This window comes from Gadus chalcogrammus, chromosome 5 (genome assembly GCF_026213295.1).
Source record: "Gadus chalcogrammus isolate NIFS_2021 chromosome 5, NIFS_Gcha_1.0, whole genome shotgun sequence".
NCBI classification, from domain to species: domain Eukaryota; kingdom Metazoa; phylum Chordata; class Actinopteri; order Gadiformes; family Gadidae; genus Gadus; species Gadus chalcogrammus.
The window spans coordinates 11,574,580-11,596,481 of record NC_079416.1 but is presented as its reverse complement, the minus strand read 5'-3'; the positions used below and the strand labels follow the sequence as shown (position 1 = coordinate 11,596,481).

The window sequence follows — 21,902 nt, the reverse complement described above, 5'->3', positions numbered from 1 at the left end:
GTGAATTACTGTGAGAATGATAATGGATTTTACAATCTGGTGTGGCTTTGCATGCGTGGGTGTAGTGTCTCCAGTTGAGACATGAACATGGGAGGGGGGCTAAAGTCCTGGCGTGTGTCACCTCCATGGACTCTGGAGCCAGACAATGACATCATGCTCAGCCTGGTTTGTCCAACCGCGCTTGTCATTCCTTCAGTTGAAGTGTATATTTGTGTTCGGGACTGAGGAGTTGATTTGGTTTTTGATTCCCTCCTGGCTGCACCTGAAGGTGAGTACTTTGGATATGCATTTCACATGTAAAACCCTCTCTGCCCTTGTTCATCTAGTATAATCCATCACCTGATCATAAAGATTGTGAAGGTGTTCCTCATAGTGAATGAATGGTCTGGTTTGTATGTGCATTGGTTTGTGACACAATGACTATTGTGACACAATAGTGTGCGTGATAACGGTGGATGTGCTTGTTGGTTTTGGACAGAGGTGAAGGATGAGGGGTCTGAGATGTTGCCTGCTAGCGCTGCTGGCTACACTGCTTGGTGGAAGAGGAGCAGGGTGTCAGCCCATCCAGGCCGGGAACCTCCACCTGTTAACCACGGAGGAGCACAAACTAGTGCTCAACCGCCAAATGAAAGGTATGGTTCAACACACTCTAATTATAAACTCTTCCCATTGGCTGTAAACCAGTTTATCTGCCACAGTTACTTAAATTATAATTGAGAATGTTATACACTTTTATCACGTCCTAAATCAGTGTTCTGGTAATCTTCAATATAATCAAACCACATAATACTCATTGTTACAGTGTGACTCATTAACTGGTATATTAACAGTGCACACAATTTGTGTGACAGTTATCAGACTTGTTAACCTAATCATGTTCAGCTATATCCCTGAGAGACTAGCATTATTTCAATCCCAGCTCCCTACTTGTGCAAACACACATCTTTGACGCAGATTCTTCAGAAACCTGATGTGTTTATTCGGGATGAATTTGCATGAGTAACACTGAATGCAAGGGATGCAGAAAGCCCACTATAAAGATCAAAGATCATCCCATTATCTTATCAATAAGACCATTATCCTTCCCCCTAGGAGTGCTGCCCAGGGACTGCCATGAGATGCTGATGGCCTCATCGGGCCAGGCCAGAGACGGCGTCTACCTGATCCAGCCGGGGCGGTTCCCCGTCCTGGCATCCTGCGCCATGCAGGCGGGCGGCTGGACCGTGGTGCAGCACATCACCGTCAACAGCAGCGTGAGCTTCGACCGCACCTGGGCCGAGTACCGGCAGGGCTTCGGCTCCCTGACGGGGGACCACTGGCTGGGGAACCAGCACCTCCACGACCTGACCCGGGGGCCCGGGCGCTACACGCTGGGGATCAACCTGGTGGATAAAGACGGCGTCACCAAAGCCGGGGAGTACGACCCGTTCCTGATCGAGGACGAGGCGGCGGGCTTCCGTCTGAGGCTGGGGCTGTACCGGGGCACGGCGCTGGACGCCCTCACGCAGGACACGGAGAACTACCTGCACGACAACCAGAGGTTCACCACCAAGGACCGGGACAACGACAACTACTTCCAGAACTGCGCCAAGCTGGAGTTTCAGGGCGTGGCGGGGGGGGGCTGGTGGTACGACGCCTGCGCCGGCGCCAACCTCAACCGCAGGAACGTCATCTACTGGCAGAAGGACTGCCACAAGGAGCACCTGTGCAAGTACGCCTGGATGATGGTGAAGCCCTCGGAGACGTTGAAGCTGGTGCACACCGGAGAGTGCCGGAAGGACGAGCTGTAGAGGAAGTGGATGGGCGGCCGAGCCCTTCGTAGGGCTGGAACATTGGTACGTCACGTCGCAATGACAGCCCCCATTTTGCGAAGAATAGCAGCATAGAAATGTTATGTCTGTGGCATTTTTGTGTTTGAAACTCCCACAGAGTTACTCATGCAAAGCAACGTTTTGATGAGCCTAGGCTACACTATATTTATGTTTATTTTGGTTTTGTCATTACCACAACTCTCTCGAGGCATCGAGAGTATTGCCAACAAAAAATCCCATAAGGCATTCTGATGTACAAGCCCTATTGAGACGCTTAATGTCGTATTCCTAAAATGCTCATATTCTGTCCATAACCTAGCAATACTGTATACGATGATGTATCCCAAGATGGTTTGGGGGGCTCTGATGTTAGCACATCCTAAATGATCTTATCCTAACCCTGACCAGATCAGCGGTTTCAATAATTTGAGATGGTTGGGTCATCTAACTCATTATTCCAAGTTACTCTTGCAGCTAATTGATTAGCAAACGGATGAAGATGTAAATACAGCAGGAACCATAATTAAAATCGTTTTTTTATGATGAGGAGAAGGAAGAGGTGAAGGAGATGGCATTTTGGCAATTGTAAGGCCTCCTTTATAAAGGAACAATGCTAACTATCTTTTAGTTCAACATTTTATTCAAATACCAAATAACATGATCACCGAATAACCGAAAGGGAACAAAGGATAATTTCATCCATCAAAAAATATTTTACCTCTTTCACTCAGATTTGTGGTTCATCACAGTTAATATTGAAGCGTACCTTGACTTTGCAGCTTATTACACAAATAGACATACTTTGCAGATAATTAGGCAATCCCATTTAATACTTACGGAAGCTTTAAATCCTTAAATGTACAACATTTATAAAATAAAATTACTTGGCCAGTACTTCCTTTGCTATGTTTTTAAGACTGTAGTTTTAATAAAAACAGTTTCTTTAAAAATGGATTTGGACTGCAAGGAAAAAATAAAAGATTTCTTCATTAATTGAATCCTTAAGAGAGGGCTGTTTTCAACATTGGAACACAGTTAGCACTAAGCAGTATAAGAGGCATGTATTATTGCAACTGTTTCATTAATGCATGACTCATAGTGATATTTCTGACTGCATGACAACAGAGTTGGCAATTGTGTTAAGGGGGGCTAGTTGGTAATTTGGTCACCTATTGATTTGTCCCCAGGGTAAATACAAATTACGTTTTCATCATCAAACATTGATCTTATCCTGAGAAGGGAGGGATACGTAAAGAGAGATGTTAGTTATTGTAATGACCACTCTCCCATCCAGCCACATACAAACACTCCTTGTTTTTGCTGTTTCTTTGTTTGTTTTTGTGACCCAGTGAAAATAAAGATACTGACAATATATCACAAATATTTTGTAAGAGTTTGTAATTTAGTTGATTATGCTTACTATAAATACCTGTAGGCTCAACTCGTATGTGCCGTAGGATACTGTCATGTGTCACATTTCAAGATGTTTTCTGGTGTATGTAAATGTTGTTTAAATTGCAAAAGCTGAAAGTGCAGTAAAAGCTTAGATAATTTTTTCTTCCTAAATGCAAATGGCACGTGTGAGAAGGCTTGGAACTTCATAAGTTACAATCTTTACATAGCAGGCAGATTCTGACATCAAAACACATCCCATTAGCCCTTTAGAGCTACAGAGCAATATCAAATCCATGTTTTGCATATCAATACTGACACAACATCAACAGTACAAAACAATGTATATTTGTGTGCAGTGAATCGCTTGTGGTGCGCGATTGTGTGTGTTGGTTTGTGTATGTGTTTCCGTGAATTCACGTGTGTGTGTGTGTGTGTGTGTGCGCACATGTATGAGGCTGTGTGTGTGTGTGTCCATGCACGCACGTGTATTTGACTGTGTATATGCGTGTGTCTGTGATACAATGAGATTATGTGCATACTTACATTGGTCCCGGACGCATACATTTGCAGTTTTGCAGTCTTTTTTTTTTTTTTACCAATTAACAATACAAATAGTGGAGCAATTTCACAAAATGATCCCATTTTTGGTTGGAGAAATACTCAGCATACACTACACCTAATGATTAGACTTACACCTTTTATATCATACCAACATGAACTCAAATTAGCATGAAAAACGTACATGTAAAAATCCAGCTCTCGCCGCAAAACAGCAGTGGAGTGAGATCGGCGCGCCGGGTCATGTGAGTTTGGCGGTCACCACAGGGTTCTGTCCGTACCAGTAAAGTTTCTCATCCACCCTCTTCTTCCACTGGCACAGCAGCAGCATGCGGAACGTCTTCTGGAAGGTCTTATTACAGAGGGCGTAGCACATGGGGTTGACGGTGCTGTTGACGTAGCACAGCCAGTAACCCAGGTGCCAGAGGGGCACGGGGATGCAGTCGGAGCAGAAGGTGGAGATAAGCACCATGATGTTGTACGGGGTCCACGTGAGGATGAAGGCCAGCAGGATGGCGCTGAGCGTCTGCGCCGCCTTCCTCTCCTTGATCAGCACCATGCGCTTCCTCTTGGTGATCTGGCTCTTCAGCGTGGCGTCCATGGGCTTGGCCGCCGTGGACGGTGCGGCGATGGACTCTGCCGACGAGAACATCTTGCTGTCCCCGTTCTTGCCGTGCTGCTGCTGCAGCTGCAGCTGCTGCTGCTGCCCGCCCGCGTCCTTCACTACGGGTTTGAACTTGTACGACACGCACTTCTTGCTCTTCAGCGGGTTGCTCTTGGGCGGCGTGCCGAAGAAGCTGTCCTCCTCGCCGCGGCCCCCGCTCATCCGCTCCTTCTCGCTGCATGCCACACTCCTGCGGGCCCCCCCGCCGTGGGCCGCCTGGTCCTGGAAGTCGGGCTGGAAGGCCACCGGGGACACGGGCCTCTCCTCGTCCTCGGACGAGGCGTAGCTGTTGAAGGTGGTCAGCTGGTCCGCCTTGGACCACTCGTCGTCGTTGTTGGTGGCGGCGGCGGCGGCGGCTCGGGCCGCGTTGCTGCGGCTGGACGAGGACCACGACGCCTGGTTCCTGTCCTGGGTCTTGGAGCTCCGCTTGCAGCTGAAGCAAGACCTGATGATGGCCTTCTGGGGCTGCGCCAGCGCCGGGTCCGCAGAGTAGTGGATGCCCTGGAGCTCGGCCAGGTCCTTGGTCCTCTTCTCCGTCTCCTTGTAGATCCGGCAGTAGAGGATGGTCATCACCGACACGGGGACGTAGAACGCCGCGATGGCCGTGCCGAAGGTGATCACAGGCTCTGAGAAGAACTGGATCTGGCACTGCATCTCCGGCACGGTCCGCTTGCCCACAAAGTACTGCCAGCAGAGAATGGGCGGGGCCCAGAGAACCAGGGACACCGTCCAGGCTAAGCCTATCATGACGCCGGCCCTCTTGGGCGTCCGTTTGGCCCTATAGGTGAGGGGCCTGGTGATGGAGAAGTACCTGTCGAAGCTGATCACCAGGAGGTTCATGACTGAGGCGTTGCTGGCAACGTAGTCCAGGGCTAACCACAGGTCACAGGCCAGGTTGCCCAGAGCCCAGTAGCCCATCAGGATATAAGAGGTGTACAGGTTCATGGAAAACACCCCGATGATTAGGTCCGCCGCCGCCAGACTCAGCAGGTAGTAGTTGTTCACCGTTTTGAGCTGGCTGTTGACTTTGAAGGACAGCATCACCAGTACGTTGCCAACCACAGTGATGAGGCTCACTATCGCGGAGAGGGTGGCGATGGTGATCACCTCCCACAGACTGTGCGTGACCAGGTGGAAGGGCTGGCCAGTGGCACTCTCATTAATGGTAGCGTTCAGTATTTTCACTGCTGGCTCCATTGTCTCGATGTATTTATTCTTCCTTGAGAAAGATCAGGGAGTTCATCTTCGTCATGGTGAGCGAGGTATTCTGAAATGAGAAGAGTTGAAAGAATCAACATTGTAACAATGTACATCGATCACGCAAGTAACACATTTGCCCTAAGTACCCTAAATGACCACCAGGGAGCAGCATTGACATCAAATAGGTGAACAATCTGGGAGCGTTCAGATTTCAACTGTGCGTGCGTGCGTGCGTGCGTGCGTGTGTGTGTGTTCTTGTGGTTGGATTATCATTAAGTGGTTACTGGGTAAAGTTACTAGTAGCCTTCTTAAAAAATTAAAATTGTAGCTTTTTTGATCATACACATACAAGCACACATGCATTATTTTGTGAGCTATAGCAAACATCTGTGCTACATTTTTTAAAATAGGTCAGCGAATAATTTGCTTCATTGCATCACGTTAGTGGTTTATCTCAAAATAGTGTGTAAAGGAGAATATATTTGTGAATGACTTTCTAAGTATCGGGTCGTAGCTTTTTGTGTAGGCTATAATACCGCAGGAGCAGGTAGGCCTAAATGCAATTGCATCGTTATTTATGGTCCCTGGTGTGATGTGCTCGGTACCTCAGTGTTTACCCAGCCGTACAAACCCTGCACTGTGGCTCGAGAACAGCATGATAACTTCACTGGAAATAGACTTCAGCACATATCGTGCCTCTGACAAAATATCTGCTGTTAAGCTGCTTACCTTTTTTAATTTATTGGAAACTAAGAGGGATTTAAAAGGAATTAGTTCATGCGTTTTACATTATCAAATCGTCAATAACATCAATCTAGCCTATATATTTGAATGAATAGAGACAGATAATATACTACTAAGTTTCCATGATTACAGTTGTAGTCCCTTACATTTTCTCATTGTATCATCTTTCTTTCTTTTTTCTCGCAAAATGCAAACAATTTAATCAGTCTGAAAGCTGCACACCACCGACCAGTTCCAAGATATAAACGAGCACCAGCCAAGAATGCGCTGCTTATACTCCGACATTTATAATGGGGGAAACCATTTGGAGAGGGCCTGGGCGCCAAAGTGCTTTGAAGGTTTTTGGAGATTTTCGAAACATTATTGTTCATGAAGATTACCGAGGTTTCTCCACACTGTATATTTAGCTCCAAAGCGGGGAACCACTGTGGAAACCAGAGCGAGGGGGGTTAACGAATGGCTCATTATCGTTGAAAAGAAACTCCAGGGCAAGCTGAGTGCTTATTTCCCACCGTGTAACGTCTCTTTATGGACCCGAAGATGGCCATCAAGATATACCTCTGTGGAAATACAATTTAATTGTGTTATGTAATGTAGTGGTAAATTACAACCTTAAGAGTGTGAAAGTAAATCTATTTTACCCCAATTAAAAATTATTGCTGGGTAATTTGCGTAAATAAGAAAATTAGCTTGGTGTTACACAATTACATTTTATCACGTTCAGCTGAAGTCTGGGGCCTCAACCACAGGTATCAATGTCCCTTCTGCCACCCCAAAACCACCTTGCTAAAAACTGTCTTGCATTTTATATTACAGTGCTTCAATCAGTATTGCCATGCCCCTCATTAGTAAGCACGATGAGTCGTTATCTTGTCTTCAATCCTTTTCCTTGAGATTTTAGACAAATTGTCTAATAGATGGAGCTTAGATGGACTGATCTATCATTTTCCACGATTAATAAGAGTTTCCGCCAGGAAACCATGGATGCCTTTGACAGGAAGGAGAATCTCCTCATCCTTTTCTTCACTTTGTAGGCTCTAAGGAATACTGGTGTTGACGGATCAGACCATAGGATCGTTTCTGGGAAGTCTGTGCTGAGCTTTAGCTGCACACAAGAAAAAAGTAGGCTAGGCTTGTAGCGTTCATTTGCTAAGAGTGACTCACTGGGTGGGACTTTACAGTAAGTGTATTCAGTGGCAGTTAAAATCATGAATTAATGATGGCAGCTTCACATAAATGTTTGAATCAAGGGGAGCTGTCGTGCTTTGCCTTGACTCTCTAATGATGCGTTGTGTATCAAGTGTACAAAAAGACTCACGAAACGCAAACACACAGCTTTGTTACTTAAACTCTTGACGGAAACAGCAAGATGGCTAATAGCTTCAAGAGAAGCAAGAGATGCTCTTAGGGTATACAGATGACATCGAATAAATCTGCTCTCCTCGTGTAGGGAATGCACAAAGTACAATCTGTTCCTCTTGTGGGGATGGGTGGTGTGTGTGTGTGTGTGGTGTGGTGTGTGTGTGTGTGTGTGTGGTGTGTGGGGGGGTCCACAGATGCACTGAAGCATTAGATAATCATATGTCACGAAGGGGGGGGGGGGGCGGAAAAGATGCCGCGCATCTGTAATGACATGACGCTGTCTGGTCTGGAAAAAAAGCCAACCATTCCATGAACTTCCCATCCCTTCCTCCCCTCCAGCCCGTCTAAAGCATCATCCACCATCCATCCTCACTCGTCTCCCCCCCTTAGAGCCCGGCAGCAGATGTGAGTGAGGGAATGGCCACTCACATGGGGGTCACAGCGGTGTGACCCCTGCTCAACCTGTTGGGGGACCTGTGTACGGGGGGCTGAACTCCCTGCGAAGCCATTTGAGTCTGCTCCAGGATGTAAACATGGCGTAATTGACTTATGGCTCTCCTCCCCCCCGGCCCCCCACACCACGCGCTGTGAAAACGTCGTGTTATCTTCAATATACGGGATTGATGATCAACGCGCCGGCCCGCTGACGGATGGCGTCCAGCCGCTGAGTCGTGGCCCGAGATTCATCCCCATAAACTTCGTAGTGCGTGCACTGGGTCTGTCGGCAGATTTCCTGCGAGAGGTTGTCTCACAGTGGGTTTTTCTTTTTGGTTCACTTCCGCTCTTGTATTCTCTAAAACTACAGCTGAGCCCTGGAGTGAAAGGGCCCGGAAGGGGGGGGGGGGGGGGGGAGTGTATGTGTGAGGTGAATGACCTTTATGCAGTGTGTATTAGTTGGAGAAAATCACAGAGTTATGATGGGAAGAGGACTAATGTAACCAAACGCTGACTATTTATGTTTGTGTGTGTGTGATAGCTTGTACTTCTGTGTGCCTGTTAGTGTATGTGTGTGTGTGTGTGTGTGTGTGTGTGTGTGTGTGTGTGTGTGTGTGTGTGTGTGTGTCAGTGTGTGCTCCCGTATGTGTCTACGTCTGTGAGTGTGTGTGTGTGTGTGTGTGTGTGTGTGTTTGTGTGTGTGTGTGTGTGTGTGTGTGTCTACATGTGTCATTCTAGGATTATCTGTGTTGTGTACAACAGCCCACAGGCGGTTCAGCTCGGTGAGTCTTGCATGACTGCAGTCGGCCCAGTGACCCATAGTTAAGACTCCTGCATATCTGGGCCTCCGTAGGGAGGCCCGGCAGAGCCGTCCTGCCTCCTGGGGCTGGCTCACAGGAGTAGGGGAGACAAAGAGGAAGCACACAATGGAATTGAAAACACCACCACCTCAGGAGCAATCCGGTCCAGTCTCATGTGATTCTCTAAACACAAGCACACGCTCCCCTGCGAGCCACTGTTGATCATAACTTAGCCAGGAGATGGGTTGGACAGGTGTGTTTATGGAGGACTGAAATAATAAATACAGGAGACATTCCTGTAAACAGCGCTGGGGGGAGATGCTTTTTATTTGAGCTCTTTGTTGATGTTTTCAAGTGAGTCGGATATTGTAATAAACATCTTTACCATTACGTTAATCTTCCCTGCGTCGCCGCAACCATCGCCGTGGAACAGTGTGCGCTCGTTGCGCATGCACGCGGACGCACGCATGCAGGTACACTCACACAGACACCCTGACACACACACACACCGATGTATCACCCCGCTCTCTCTTTGCTTGTTTATGTATTTACTGCAAACCCATAGCAGCGTGTCCATGACATTAAACTGGCCATTGGTTCAGAATGTTATTAGCTCTGATTCATCACATTACACCCCATGCCAAAATCTCCCTTTTCCATTTAGTCTCTCACTCTCTCTCTCGCTGCCCCCCCTTCTCTCTTGCACTCCCTTTCTGTCCGTCTTTCTGTCTGCCTTTCTCTCCCCCCTTTCTCTCTCACTTTCCCTCCCCCTCAATCTATCTCTCACACACACACGTTTACCCTACCAACAGGGGACTATCGGTTTTCATCGAAGTGTCGACCTCTATTTCTGGTCATTTAAAAAATACAAAAACAGAGTTTAGTTTTAAGTTATTTTGTCATAATATAACTTCAAATGTGTTTGTTTGATATCTTTTAAAGAAGTTGCCAAGAGGGGACTTGAATACTTAAGCGATATTTACATATCAAAGAGGGGACTCCATTCACTGCAGCAAGGGAGCTGTCTGTGCCTATTGTTTCACTCAATGAGTGTTTGCCAACTGCAACTGTTAATAAATACGCTTAATATGGTACTCTAAGACGCTTAAAACTTAAGCTTAAAACTTGCTTCTGTCAATGTGTTTACATGGGAAAATATAAAAGATGGTCTCCAAAAGCAGTACAAATAGATACAAATGTAGCTGAAGTTTCAAATGTCTTGTTTATTGTATTAACCAGTTCATTTCTCTTTTGTGAAAGTCATCAAAAGTCCAAAAAAGTTAAACGCAAGGTCACAGGCTAACAGTGGAGCTGTGTTGGGAACCAGCAGCCAAGAGCTTCCATGGAAACTTTCTACCCATGTTAAATAGATTTAGTTGGCAGTTCCTTTTCTGCCCATTCTTTTTTTAACTTGTGGAATCACTTTGCAGTACTGGGAGACACCATTTCTAACGGCAATGGAGCTAGATTCTAAAAATATCAAAAGATGCCCAAAGCAAATACCTTTAACCCATAGTTGTGTTTTATCAAATTAAATAATTTGAGTTTCATTTACCACAAATTGAGCAGAAATATTTTGCAGACAAATCTTTAAATAGTTTAACCACATTAAGAAAAATACATTTGTTAATTTTTTTTATTAGTGAAGCCACAAGTTTTGCACATTATCCAAACAGAATACCTGAAATGTTGATATTTTCAGCCCTTTCGGGTTAAAAGAGAAAAGGACAACCTAACAAGAGTGAAAAGTTTGGGTTAGGTGACCTATAGTTCAAAGATGTCCCTGGTCAGGTATACTAAATAAAAGTGTATTCCCAATTGCTCCAGGACATTCGTGTAATTTACTTGTGAGCTCTCCCTCAAGCCTAGAGAGACATCAGTGTTGAACCACCAACTGAAAGGGGGTATTTGCCAGTATGAGTGACAACATTTCATGGCTATTAATTTAGTTCAATATATTTAGCCGATTTGAATAGACTTTTCTAGCAGGTGAGGCTGTCAAAGAACTAAATATGGAGCAACTACAAAAAGTAAATTTGCAGCATGACCATATTATACAAAAAGTATAGGAACTGTTCTAGCAGATATGTTTTAGAAGTCTCTTTTGATAGGCAGGGAATAATTGTCTTTGTCACCCTGTAGTCATGCCATCAAATCTGTTGGGCAAAGTACCACTACTGATTAATCCAGTAGACTCACCAGTCAAGTCCCCCTAGTTAGAAAATGGAAGAAACCCAGTTAGTCATGTTAATTATTCTGTTGTTACAAATGAAGCCCAATACTATCCACATATTGCGATCCAAGTTACTGGCTGCAGTCTGGGATTTTATAGTTCTATATGAATAGATTCAATTTACTAAACTATTAATCATGCTTCAGAAGAATTAACCTTTCTTGGATGGCAGATCTACCACAAGCCTCCATTGCCACAACCTCCAGATGGCTTACGACCTACGCAAGTCCTCGACTACTGCAAGCCAACAAATTGGCTCTTGCACACCAGACACGCATTTTGCTTTATTTTAGGTTTTCAAGCATCTTAAAATACCCAAATCATCGCTCCAATACACAAGTCAGCTAATGGCCTACAAGGAAATGCTGAAGCTAGTGTTAGTGATGGCGATAGAAGTGGACAAGCTTGCGTGTACAAATATGCAACTAGAACTGCAAGGTTCACAGCCTAGTTGCATAAGTGGTCGCAACCGTTGGATTGTAAGCAAGGGAAAAAAAAAAAACCTTCCCACAAACTAGTCAACATGGTCAATTGAAAGCCTGTACAAAACTACCCTGGAATAGCCAAATGCAGTTTTACAGCGGATGAATTAAGCCAAATTGCATAAACATCCAATGGTAAACAGTATACAAATGCAATCAAGGTTGCACTCACACTAGGCCATCTGGCCGTGGCCGTCGCAACTGTGGCCTGGCCACGGTAGGCTCTTGTACATACGCCATCACGTCGCTAGCATCCAAACAATTCTACCAAACCTTAACCAACTAGTGAAAAATGGAACAAAACTTTAGCAAACACCCAGTGACTAATCACCTTGTCCAGGGGTGTTCCAACGTGGTTTACCAGAGGGCCTTGTGGACTTAAAGTAAGCCACACATTTGACAGACAGCACCGAATGACGTTAAACTTAGCTAATCTACAGGTTACCAGTGCTAGTGCAATTACATGAGCATTTTGCACAATATTTGTACTCCAATGCTACGTAAAGCAGGCTTCTTCAGAAACCCGTAGCCTGCTACATTGAAGGGCAACTGTAACAAATCCTGACCAAGACCGAAAGATGGCTCTGGAAGCCACTCCGGCCCACGCAGCAGATTACTGCGTGGACCGTGGTGGCTTCCAGATCAACCCTTCGGTGGACCATTCATACACATGTATTCCGAGGATGTTTTGAAGACACTGGAGTCCCATGGCACTAGATTCCTTTGAAGACTAAGTTGGTATGGGGGGGCCCAAAGGGGGCCCCCCCATAGATCTTGTCAGTCATCTAACACCTGTTAAGAAAAACACACACACATCACAAGATACAAATCAGCAAAGCTAGGTTAACAAACAGCGGTGACATGCATGTCAAGGTGCAAAGAGCAGGGATACTGATGGCTTGTGTCTGAGGAGACAGCCCAAAAACGTCAACATTTAATAAAGGAAAATAACTTTTACTCACTGCGGTGGTCTGTTTCAAAGTGCCATGTTGGTAGCAATATTTGTCTGGGCTGTTCAGTCAAATGCCCACAAAAACAAACACGCATACTTTCAGTTTGTATAAAGTGACAATAGTGATCTGCAATCTGCAATCTGCAATCTAGATCGAAAACTTTCAACCCTCACTAAACTCAACCTCGAATGACACAGGCCGATGCGAAAAGTAAACGAAACCCATTGCGTTCACCTTTAATAAAGGAGTGCGTGACAGGTGATCTCAATTAAGAGCTAATCAGAAAGAACACACTGATCAGCCATGAGTGACCCGGGGATTCCACCGGACGCGTTACGGCAGCGCAACGCTGCCTTGCGAGCCAGCCGTATTCCCGCGAGATCACGAGATCCGGCGATAATCCTAAACCTAATGTACTCACCTTCCACTCCCAAAACTACTTCAATTAAATGCCAGGCTTTGTTCTTTCTGACATTGTTCTTATAAAAAGGATGATTTGAGACCCTTTGATTGATTCACTGCTGACCTGGTGCCACCGGTCATGACGTAATAATGTTGGTGTTTTATTTATTGTGGTTTATTTTGAAAAATGACCGGAATGCTCTATGGCTTTTACTTTTTCACTTCCTGCCCTGATCGATCTGCTCTGTTGAAATTGACGCGGTTCAGCATCGGCTTGCGGCAAAAATAGAAATGCTACGGAATGATAGCGCTGCGGCACGGCGAGCCGCTCCTGGGAGCTTGCTTCAGAGCAAAAAAAATCACGTGACATGTGACGTCCGAAGCAGCAACTGGTTCGTTGCCTGAATGAATCACTTGACTGGTCCGCGGCTCGGTGGAGAAGCTTTGAGCAAAAAAAAGAAAACGACTCAATCCATAAGGCAGCCTACCTCAATCCAAATTTTTGAGTGTCTAACCCCATCCCACATAATCACCCCCTAGAGTTACTCAAGCACACCCAACCAACCTTGCCCGAAGCCAGCTGGTCACCGCCTAATTATTTAATGAAAAAAAAAAAACACAAGCGATGCTACAACCGTTTACGGGAGTTGTGCATACTACGGTATGTATGTAATGGAACAACGTAAGCTATCGATTAGAGTAGATTAGGGGATAACACACTGACTGTGGAGTGGAGGATCCGGATTCGAATCCCGGGGGGAAAGTTTTTATTTGCTGTTTCAATTATATCCTAGCCTACATCAGTTAGCCTATCTGGACAGAAGGCTAGGCATATCCCTTTAAGAACAATTTAGACATCTGTATTTAGATCAATCTTTATTCGTGAAAAGATCATGCTATTAAGTATTTGGGTTTGTGTGTTTGTGCGTCAAATAGTTTTCAAAGCAGGGATACGTTGAATCCACTGCAGCCTCGAACTTCGCCAGCAGAGGTCACTGTCACTGAAGCTTCGAGTAATGAACCCATTTTCGAAACATTGGCTCAACTGGTTCAATGCTTCATAAAAGCTTAATTTGCCCATCACTACTGATTAGCTCTTAATTGAGATCACCTGTCACGCACTCCTTTATTAAAGGTGAACGCAATGGGTTTCGTTTACTTTTCGCATCGGCCTGTGTCATTCGAGGTTGAGTTTAGTGAGGGTTGAAAGTTTTCGATCTAGATTGCAGATTGCAGATTGCAGATCACTATTGTCACTTTATACAAACTGAAAGTATGCGTGTTTGTTTTTGTGGGCATTTGACTGAACAGCCCAGACAAATATTGCTACCAACATGGCACTTTGAAACAGACCACCGCAGTGAGTAAAAGTTATTTTCCTTTATTAAATGTTGACGTTTTTGGGCTGTCTCCTCAGACACAAGCCATCAGTATCCCTGCTCTTTGCACCTTGACATGCATGTCACTGCTGTTTGTTAACCTAGCTTTGCTGATTTGTGTCTTGTGATGTGTGTGTGTTTTTCTTAACAGGTGTTAGATGACTGACAAGATCTATGGGGGGGCCCCCTTTGGGCCCCCCCATACCAACTTAGTCTTCAAAGGAATCTAGTGCCATGGGACTCCAGTGTCTTCAAAACATCCTCGGAATACATGTGTATGAATGGTCCACCGAAGGGTTGATCTGGAAGCCACCACGGTCCACGCAGTAATCTGCTGCGTGGGCCGGAGTGGCTTCCAGAGCCATCTTTCGGTCTTGGTCAGGATTTGTTACAGTTGCCCTTCAATGTAGCAGGCTACGGGTTTCTGAAGAAGCCTGCTTTACGTAGCATTGGAGTACAAATATTGTGCAAAATGCTCATGTAATTGCACTAGCACTGGTAACCTGTAGATTAGCTAAATTTAACGTCATTCGGTGCTGTCTGTCAAATGTGTGGCTTACTTTAAGTCCACAAGGCCCTCTGGTAAACCACGTTGGAACACCCCTGGACAAGGTGATTAGTCACTGGGTGTTAGGGCTGTCAATCCTCCCCTCAAATCATATTCGAATTTCTAATGCTTCTTATGTTGAATATTCGAATAATATTCGAATATTTTAATGTTTTTTTTAATTTTTTTTAATTATATCATTATATACACCGATACCATCTTATTATTAGGCCTATGTCCCGCGTCCACTAGAGGGCGCGTCAACCAAATCTGTTATGCAACATTTGCAACAAGTTTTACAAAATCAATACAAAACTTATATAAATAGGTAAGATATAACGCCAGAAATATTCAAGCAATGATGTTTAATGAAGATGTTGTCTGCCGCCCAGCTTGCAGACAACGAGATGAATGTGAAGGATGTTTGGTTTGATAGTTATGACGAAGAGGGAACGCTCCGTTCACTTGCATGGACAGAGTCTCTGGTTACTAAGCAACCTCAACGTCTTGGCGGACTATATATCTGCTGATCAACACTACGAATGCTGGAAACACACCAGACACACCATGTGAAGTTATTTAACCCGATTATTGTTATTTATATCCGAGATTATTTAATCTAAACCGATCTAAACTCTATCACCCAAACACCGCAGCGTTTGGGTTTCCTACCTCGGACTCCAGCGCAGCCACGGCCGACAACTTTCTTTATTCTGGGTGGAAATAGTAACATAGTTACGCCATTAAATGCGTTTATGGAAACATTTTTAGCGAGAAATGTGCATTTTACTTCAGTAATGTTCGCTCGGTGAATGTGAAGGATGTTTGGTTTGATAGTTATGACGAATAGGGAACGCTCCGTTCACTTGCATGGACATGGATTCATCTAGGCGCGTAGGAGCGTAGGCGCGTAGCTGCGTAGGACCATTTCTGACACAAAATGGTCAAGCAACATTTTAGCTGCGTTACGCGCGTAAATCTTTACGCGGGTACGCGTTTGGTGTGTTCGTACCTATGCTTTCCAGCTCTGTGTCTGCTCGCGCGCTGCTCCCCGCCATCTTGTAAGCATACAATGCCGAACGTCACGACGCACAACGTTGACTTTGATTTGCGTGGTTGCTAGGCAAAAGTTAAATGTAATTCTTGACTTGTCAATAAAATTTGCTAAAAAAAAAAAAGTTCGAACGTTAGTTGCCGCACTCGAATGTTCTCCTTTTTTGAAAAATTCGAATTGTATTCGAATAGCGAAGTTCGTTTTGACAGCCCTACTGGGTGTTTGCTAAAGTTTTGTTCCATTTTTCACTAGTTGGTTAAGGTTTGGTAGAATTGTTTGGATGCTAGCGACGTGATGGCGTATGTACAAGAGCCTACCGTGGCCAGGCCACAGTTGCGACGGCCACGGCCAGATGGCCTAGTGTGAGTGCAACCTTGATTGCATTTGTATACTGTTTACCATTGGATGTTTATGCAATTTGGCTTAATTCATCCGCTGTAAAGCTGCATTTGACTATTCCAGGGTAGTTTTGTACAGGCTTTCAGTTGACTAGTTTGTGGGAAGGTTTTTTTTTTTACCCTTGCTTACAATCAAACGGTTGCGACCGCTTATGCAACTGGGCTGTGAACCTTGCAATTCTAGTTGCATATTTGTACACGCAAGCTTGTCCATTTCTATCGCCATCACTAACACTAGCTTCAGCATTTCCTTGTAGGCCATTAGCTGACTTGTGTATTGGTGCGATGATTTGGGTATTTTAAGATACTTGAAAACCTAAAATAAAGCAAAATGCGTGTCTGGCGTGCAAGAGCCAATTTGTTGGCTTGCAGTAGTCGAGGAGTTGCCGTAGGTCGTAAGCCATCTGGAGGTTGTGGCAATGGAGGCTTGTGGTAGATCTGCCATCCAAGAAAGGTTAATTCTTCTGAAGCATGATTAATAGTTTAGTAAATTGAATCTATTCATATAGAACTATAAAATCCAAGACTGCAGCCAGTAACTTGGATCGCAATATGTGGAAAGTATTAGTCTTCATTTGTAACAACAGAATAATTAACATGACTAACTGGGTTTCTTCCATTTTCTAACTAGGGGGACTTGACTGAGTCTACTGGATTAATCAGTAGCGGTACTTTGCCCAACAGATTTGATGGCATGACTACAGGGTGACAAAGACAATTATTCCCTGCCTATCAAAAGAGACTTCTAAAACATATCTGCTAGAACAGTTCCTATACTTTTTGTATAATTTGGTCATCCTGCAAATTTACTTTTTGTAGTTGCTCCATATTTAGTTCTTTGACAGCCTCACCTGCTAGAAAAGTCTATTCAAATCGGCTAAATATAATGAACTAAATTAATAGCCATGAAATGTTGTCACTCATACTAATGGAAAATACCCCCTTTCAGTTGGTGGTTCAACACTGATGTCTCTAGGCTTGAGGGAGAGTTCACAAGTAAATTACACGAATGTCCTGGAGCAATTGGGAATATACTTTTATTTAGTCTACCTGACCAGGGACATCTTTGAACTATAGGTCACCTAACCCAAACTTTTCACTCTTGTTAGGTTGTCCTTTTCTCTTGTTTTAACCCGAAAGGGCTGAAAATATCAACATTTCAGGTATTCTGTTTGGATAATGTGCAAAACTTGTGGCTTCATTAATAAAAAAAATTAACGAATGTATTTTTCTTAATGTGGTTAAACTATTTAAAGATTTGTATGCAAAATATTTCTGCTCAATTTGTAGTCAATGAAACTCAAACATTTTTAATTTGATAAAACACAACTATGGGTTAAAGGTATTTGCTTTGGGCATCTTTTGATATTTTTAGAATCTAGCTCCATTGCCGTTAGAAATGGTGTCTCCCAGTACTGCAAAGTGCTTCCACAAGTTTAAAAAAGAATGGGCAGAAAAGGAACTGCCAACTAAATCTATTTAACATGGGTAGAAAGTTTCCATGGAAGCTCTTGGCTGCTGGTTCCCAACACAGCTCCACTGTTGGCCTGTGACCTTTGTTTAACTTTTTTGGACTTTTGGTGACTTTCACAAAAGAGAAATGAACTGGTTAATACAAGAAACAAGACATTTGAAACTTCAGCTACATTTTTATCTATTTGTACTGCCTTTGATTTCAACCCGTGACATGTTTGTCAGGTGATAACTATGTACCTGTGACCGCATATCATGGTACCATTTTGAACTGTTTGTGGATATTGCATTAAATCCATATGCTTGAAACTTTTCAATAATGCATATCAACGAAACAATGGAATGAGAAATAGTTCAAGCAATTTGTGGGACTTGGCTGCTTTTACATTATTACTCATTTTGGGGGTTATTTCAGTCTCTCCAACCTGCAGGTCGTGCGAAGAATCATGTGAATAGGAATATTCTATAAATGTCTTGATATCATCTTTCGTCTCAACACTTCTGCTGCAGCCGCTTAAAGTCTCACTCCGAGAACCTTAAAATATGAATCAATCCATTAGAAGTATGAAAATATCTTCACGGTGGCGTAACGGGGCAAACGAGGTGTGCTTTGACATCTACGTTTTGAGGCGATTGCAACAGTGCCCCACATGATCATATTTGAATATGTTTCGGGGTAGTAATTAGCTGTCGATTTTGGAGGCCTTTATCAATAATGACCAGCTATAGATTTGCTTCCCGATGGAGATTTCTGACAAATTACATGTTATTTAGCATCTACACGTTAAGCTGAGTCCAATGAGATCAAGCTCGCCCTCTTGCTACACCGAGATGATGTCCTAGACCATAGGTGTACCATGTAAAATACATGTTACCATTTGCTAGAGTGTCATGCTTGGTGTCTTTGGACTCAGCTCAACTAGTACATGTTGAGCTGGGGATCGAACAATTTCAAAGGTCTAGACCCTTATATTGTATTTTAATTGTATTTGTTTATCATTTTTATTGATACAAATGAATAGATAGGTTTTTGTTAGACTATTCTGTTCCTAAAAACACACTAACAAATCAAGTTTGACAAATTATTATTACATTAGTTGAGATTACTATCTTTCCCTTACATTATATATCATATATATATATATATATAGTTATTTCCTCTTTTCATAAAAGCAGGAGTGTGAATGTCGCTCCATGCTATCTAAGAAGGGACTTGTGTCATTTTGTCATAGCCAACAGTGGACCCCGGTCATTAGAAAAAGTTATGTTATGCAAATCAACAGATACAATTCATTCCTTTAACCGTAGACTAAGCACACAACTTTGCAGTTGTAAAAAAATAAAAAACATTAAGTTTAGATATTTGTGTTCATGATAACATTGTTGGGGCAACTTTAATTGCAAAATAACACTATGTATATACATACTATTTAGATTGTTATTACCTCTTAAGAACTATCCATTTTGCTTATTTATTTTTTTACTCATCCATGATGGAGTGTGAACGTCACTCTATGCTATCTAAGAGAGAACTTCTGTCATTATGTATCCGCCAACAGTGGACCCCTGTCATTCCATACAGTACAAGTGTGGACCATTTTCTGTGATGCAAATCAACAATTCAAATGCATTTCTTTAAAAATAGATTGGGGACTGGAGTACATTGTAAAATGGTAAATTAAGGCTAATTTGGGGATTGAACCATTTCAAAAGTCTAGACTCTAGACCCTTATATTGTATTTGTTTATCATTTTTATTGATACAAATGAATAGATAGGTTTTTTGTTAGACAATTCTATTCCTAAAAACACACTAACAAATCAAGTTTGACAAATTATTATTACATTAGTTGAGATTGCTATCTTTCCCTTACAGTATATATATAGTTATTACCTCTTAAAAGAAGGAGTGTGAATGTCGCTCCATGCTATCTAAGAAGGGACTTGTGTCATTTTGTAATAGCCAACAGTGTCATCCAAATTAAATGTATTATTATTATTATTATTATTATTAGTGGACCCCTGTCACTACATACAAAAAAAGTGTGGAACTTTTAAAGTTGAGCCTTTTTTGTTTGCATGTTTCAAGAGACTTTACTAAGTAGTCTGTTTAACAGCCCTCTACACTCTGACAGACGTGTGAACGACTGCAGGTCGTTCACACAATAGAGGAGTGTTTGAAGCGACGTGTGTGGATTGGTCGTTGAAAATCAAGCTCTGGCCAGCAGAGGCGCTATAGAGTATGGACTAAACACTCACACACTTTCAGGTCCCCTCTTGGCAAAAGTTGTGAAAATGCGCCAAAATATTTTAGGCATGTTTTTAGGTTGATTTAAGGCATGACCAAAAGGGGACCTGAAAAATGTCCCCTCTTGGCTCGGAGGTCCCCTGTTGGTGAAGGTGTTACGACGCCGAAGTCCACTGTTGGATAGTTAGGCGAGTACACACACACACACACACACACACACACACACACACACACACACACATACACACACACACACACACACACACACACACACACACTACAGGACACATGCACAAGGGGCATGCTGATCGTATTCTCGCGCTAAAGCCCAAACGTCGTTGGTTAACTCGCTCGCCGTGAAGCCATTGAGATGGAACCGGCCCCTATGAGGGCTGGTTCCATAACAAAGGTTATTAATGTAATCATGAAATGTAGGCCAGCTATAGCGATCGCGACTATGTGTTTGATACTCCTGCTGCGTTCTGGCTGGTATAGGCTACTAGGCCAGCATGGCTAAGTCCAAGGCGAAGCCCATGCTTCCATTTGTTGAAAGATAGAATATAAAAAAGGATAAAGGGACGTTTTACTCTCGAGATATTTATTAGGTGTTACAATTGAGTCAACCTGAAGCTGAATGTAGCCATATTAAGTGTCAATTATTTAAGCTATGCAAAATCATACACTCAAAATATAACACAGCCTCTGCATACACATTACTCTCCCAACAGATGGAGATATAAGGTGGTCATGTGACAAACAGGGACAGAGTAAACGATGAAGTTAAGCAACAGGAAAGTATTAATTTAACACAAAATACCCCAGGAATAAGGCGAAAATGTCATGTTGGGAAAATGTTACCAAATGTCATGGTATGTAAATTCCTTCGCCCCCCTTTGCCCCCCCTGCCCGCCCACCTCCGCCCCTAACTGCTCATCAATGACTCATTTTCACCCCCACCACGACCGCCGTCGGAGAATACAAAAAGCCCAGGGATACGCATTCTCTCTCCGCCTTCCCTCACCTCCATGGGAGCCCCTCAAACACGTTCCGCGCTACGGTATAAAAGGTTCTCTATTAAAAATGCATGGGCTAGATCTCTCAGACATGCACTTGCCCGTGCCCGCGTGCTCCCATTATCAAATTTTCCCCTCCCTCTAACCAGGTCAGGTTCCGTGTTCTTTGATTCAAAATGAAACACTGCACTTTTGTTTTTGCTGTGTTTTCTTTTGTATGAGAAAAAGTAAGTACGTAAAGTAAAAAAAGAGGGGGGAAATACTCACAGTTGACCTCCAGTAGGAACCCAGCCTCTGTTTCTCTCTTCGGGCGGTGGTGGGTGGGTGGAGGTATCCTTGGGGGTGGGGTTGCGCGGGGGAAGTGGGGGGGGGGGGGGGGTGTATGCTGTTTGTCTCCCGCCAGCGAGGACGGAGTTCATATCCACGGATTTCTTTGTTCCCGCCGGGGGGGGGGGGGGGGGGGGGGGGGGGGGGGAGGCTCCGGAGGTCAAGAGGCGCAGCTTCAGGTGGAGCAGAGGCACACCGTCGGGCTCCGTCAGGGAGAGGCGGAGACGACACGAAGCCCCCGCCGGCCTGAGACACAGGCATCGGGGCCGGGCGGGTTCATGGCCCCCAGGAGCAGGAGGAGTTGGTGGGTGAGAGGAGGCGCGGGAGGAGGTGAGAAGGAGAGGAGGAGCACCTCAGGAGCCCTGGAGACTCTTCAGACCCGCTCCCCCGAAGAAGAGCTCAAAACTCAACAAGAACTACGAACC

At 44.1% G+C, this 21,902-nt stretch overlaps 2 protein-coding genes across 2 annotated transcripts; one reads left to right on the top strand and one right to left on the bottom strand.

Moving 5' to 3' along the window:
* Window positions 1–57: 57 nt before the first annotated feature.
* On the top strand, window positions 58–3,210 carry LOC130383271 (fibrinogen-like protein 1-like protein). The gene is made up of 3 exons (XM_056591401.1): window positions 58–268; window positions 479–632; window positions 1,093–3,210. The coding sequence occupies exons 2-3, from the start codon at window positions 488–490 to the stop codon at window positions 1,788–1,790; spliced, it is 843 nt and encodes a 280-aa protein (XP_056447376.1). The 5' UTR covers window positions 58–268; window positions 479–487; the 3' UTR covers window positions 1,791–3,210.
* LOC130383261 (muscarinic acetylcholine receptor M5-like) lies at window positions 2,380–21,481 on the bottom strand. The gene is made up of 2 exons (XM_056591381.1): window positions 21,418–21,481; window positions 2,380–5,695 (listed from the first exon to the last, which is right to left on the bottom strand). The coding sequence occupies exon 2, from the start codon at window positions 5,623–5,625 to the stop codon at window positions 4,006–4,008; it is 1,620 nt and encodes a 539-aa protein (XP_056447356.1). The 5' UTR covers window positions 5,626–5,695; window positions 21,418–21,481; the 3' UTR covers window positions 2,380–4,005.
* Window positions 21,482–21,902: the final 421 nt, after the last annotated feature.

Bases quoted from the DNA above. Each gene is read 5' to 3' on its own strand.
- LOC130383261 (XM_056591381.1), bottom strand. From the start codon at position 5,625: ATGGAGCCAGCAGTGAAAATACTGAACGCTACCATTAATGAGAGTGCC.
- LOC130383271 (XM_056591401.1), top strand. From the start codon at position 488: ATGAGGGGTCTGAGATGTTGCCTGCTAGCGCTGCTGGCTACACTGCTT. The intron at 633-1,092 runs GTATGGTTCAAC...CCTTCCCCCTAG, and splicing joins GCTCAACCGCCAAATGAAAG to GAGTGCTGCCCAGGGACTGC.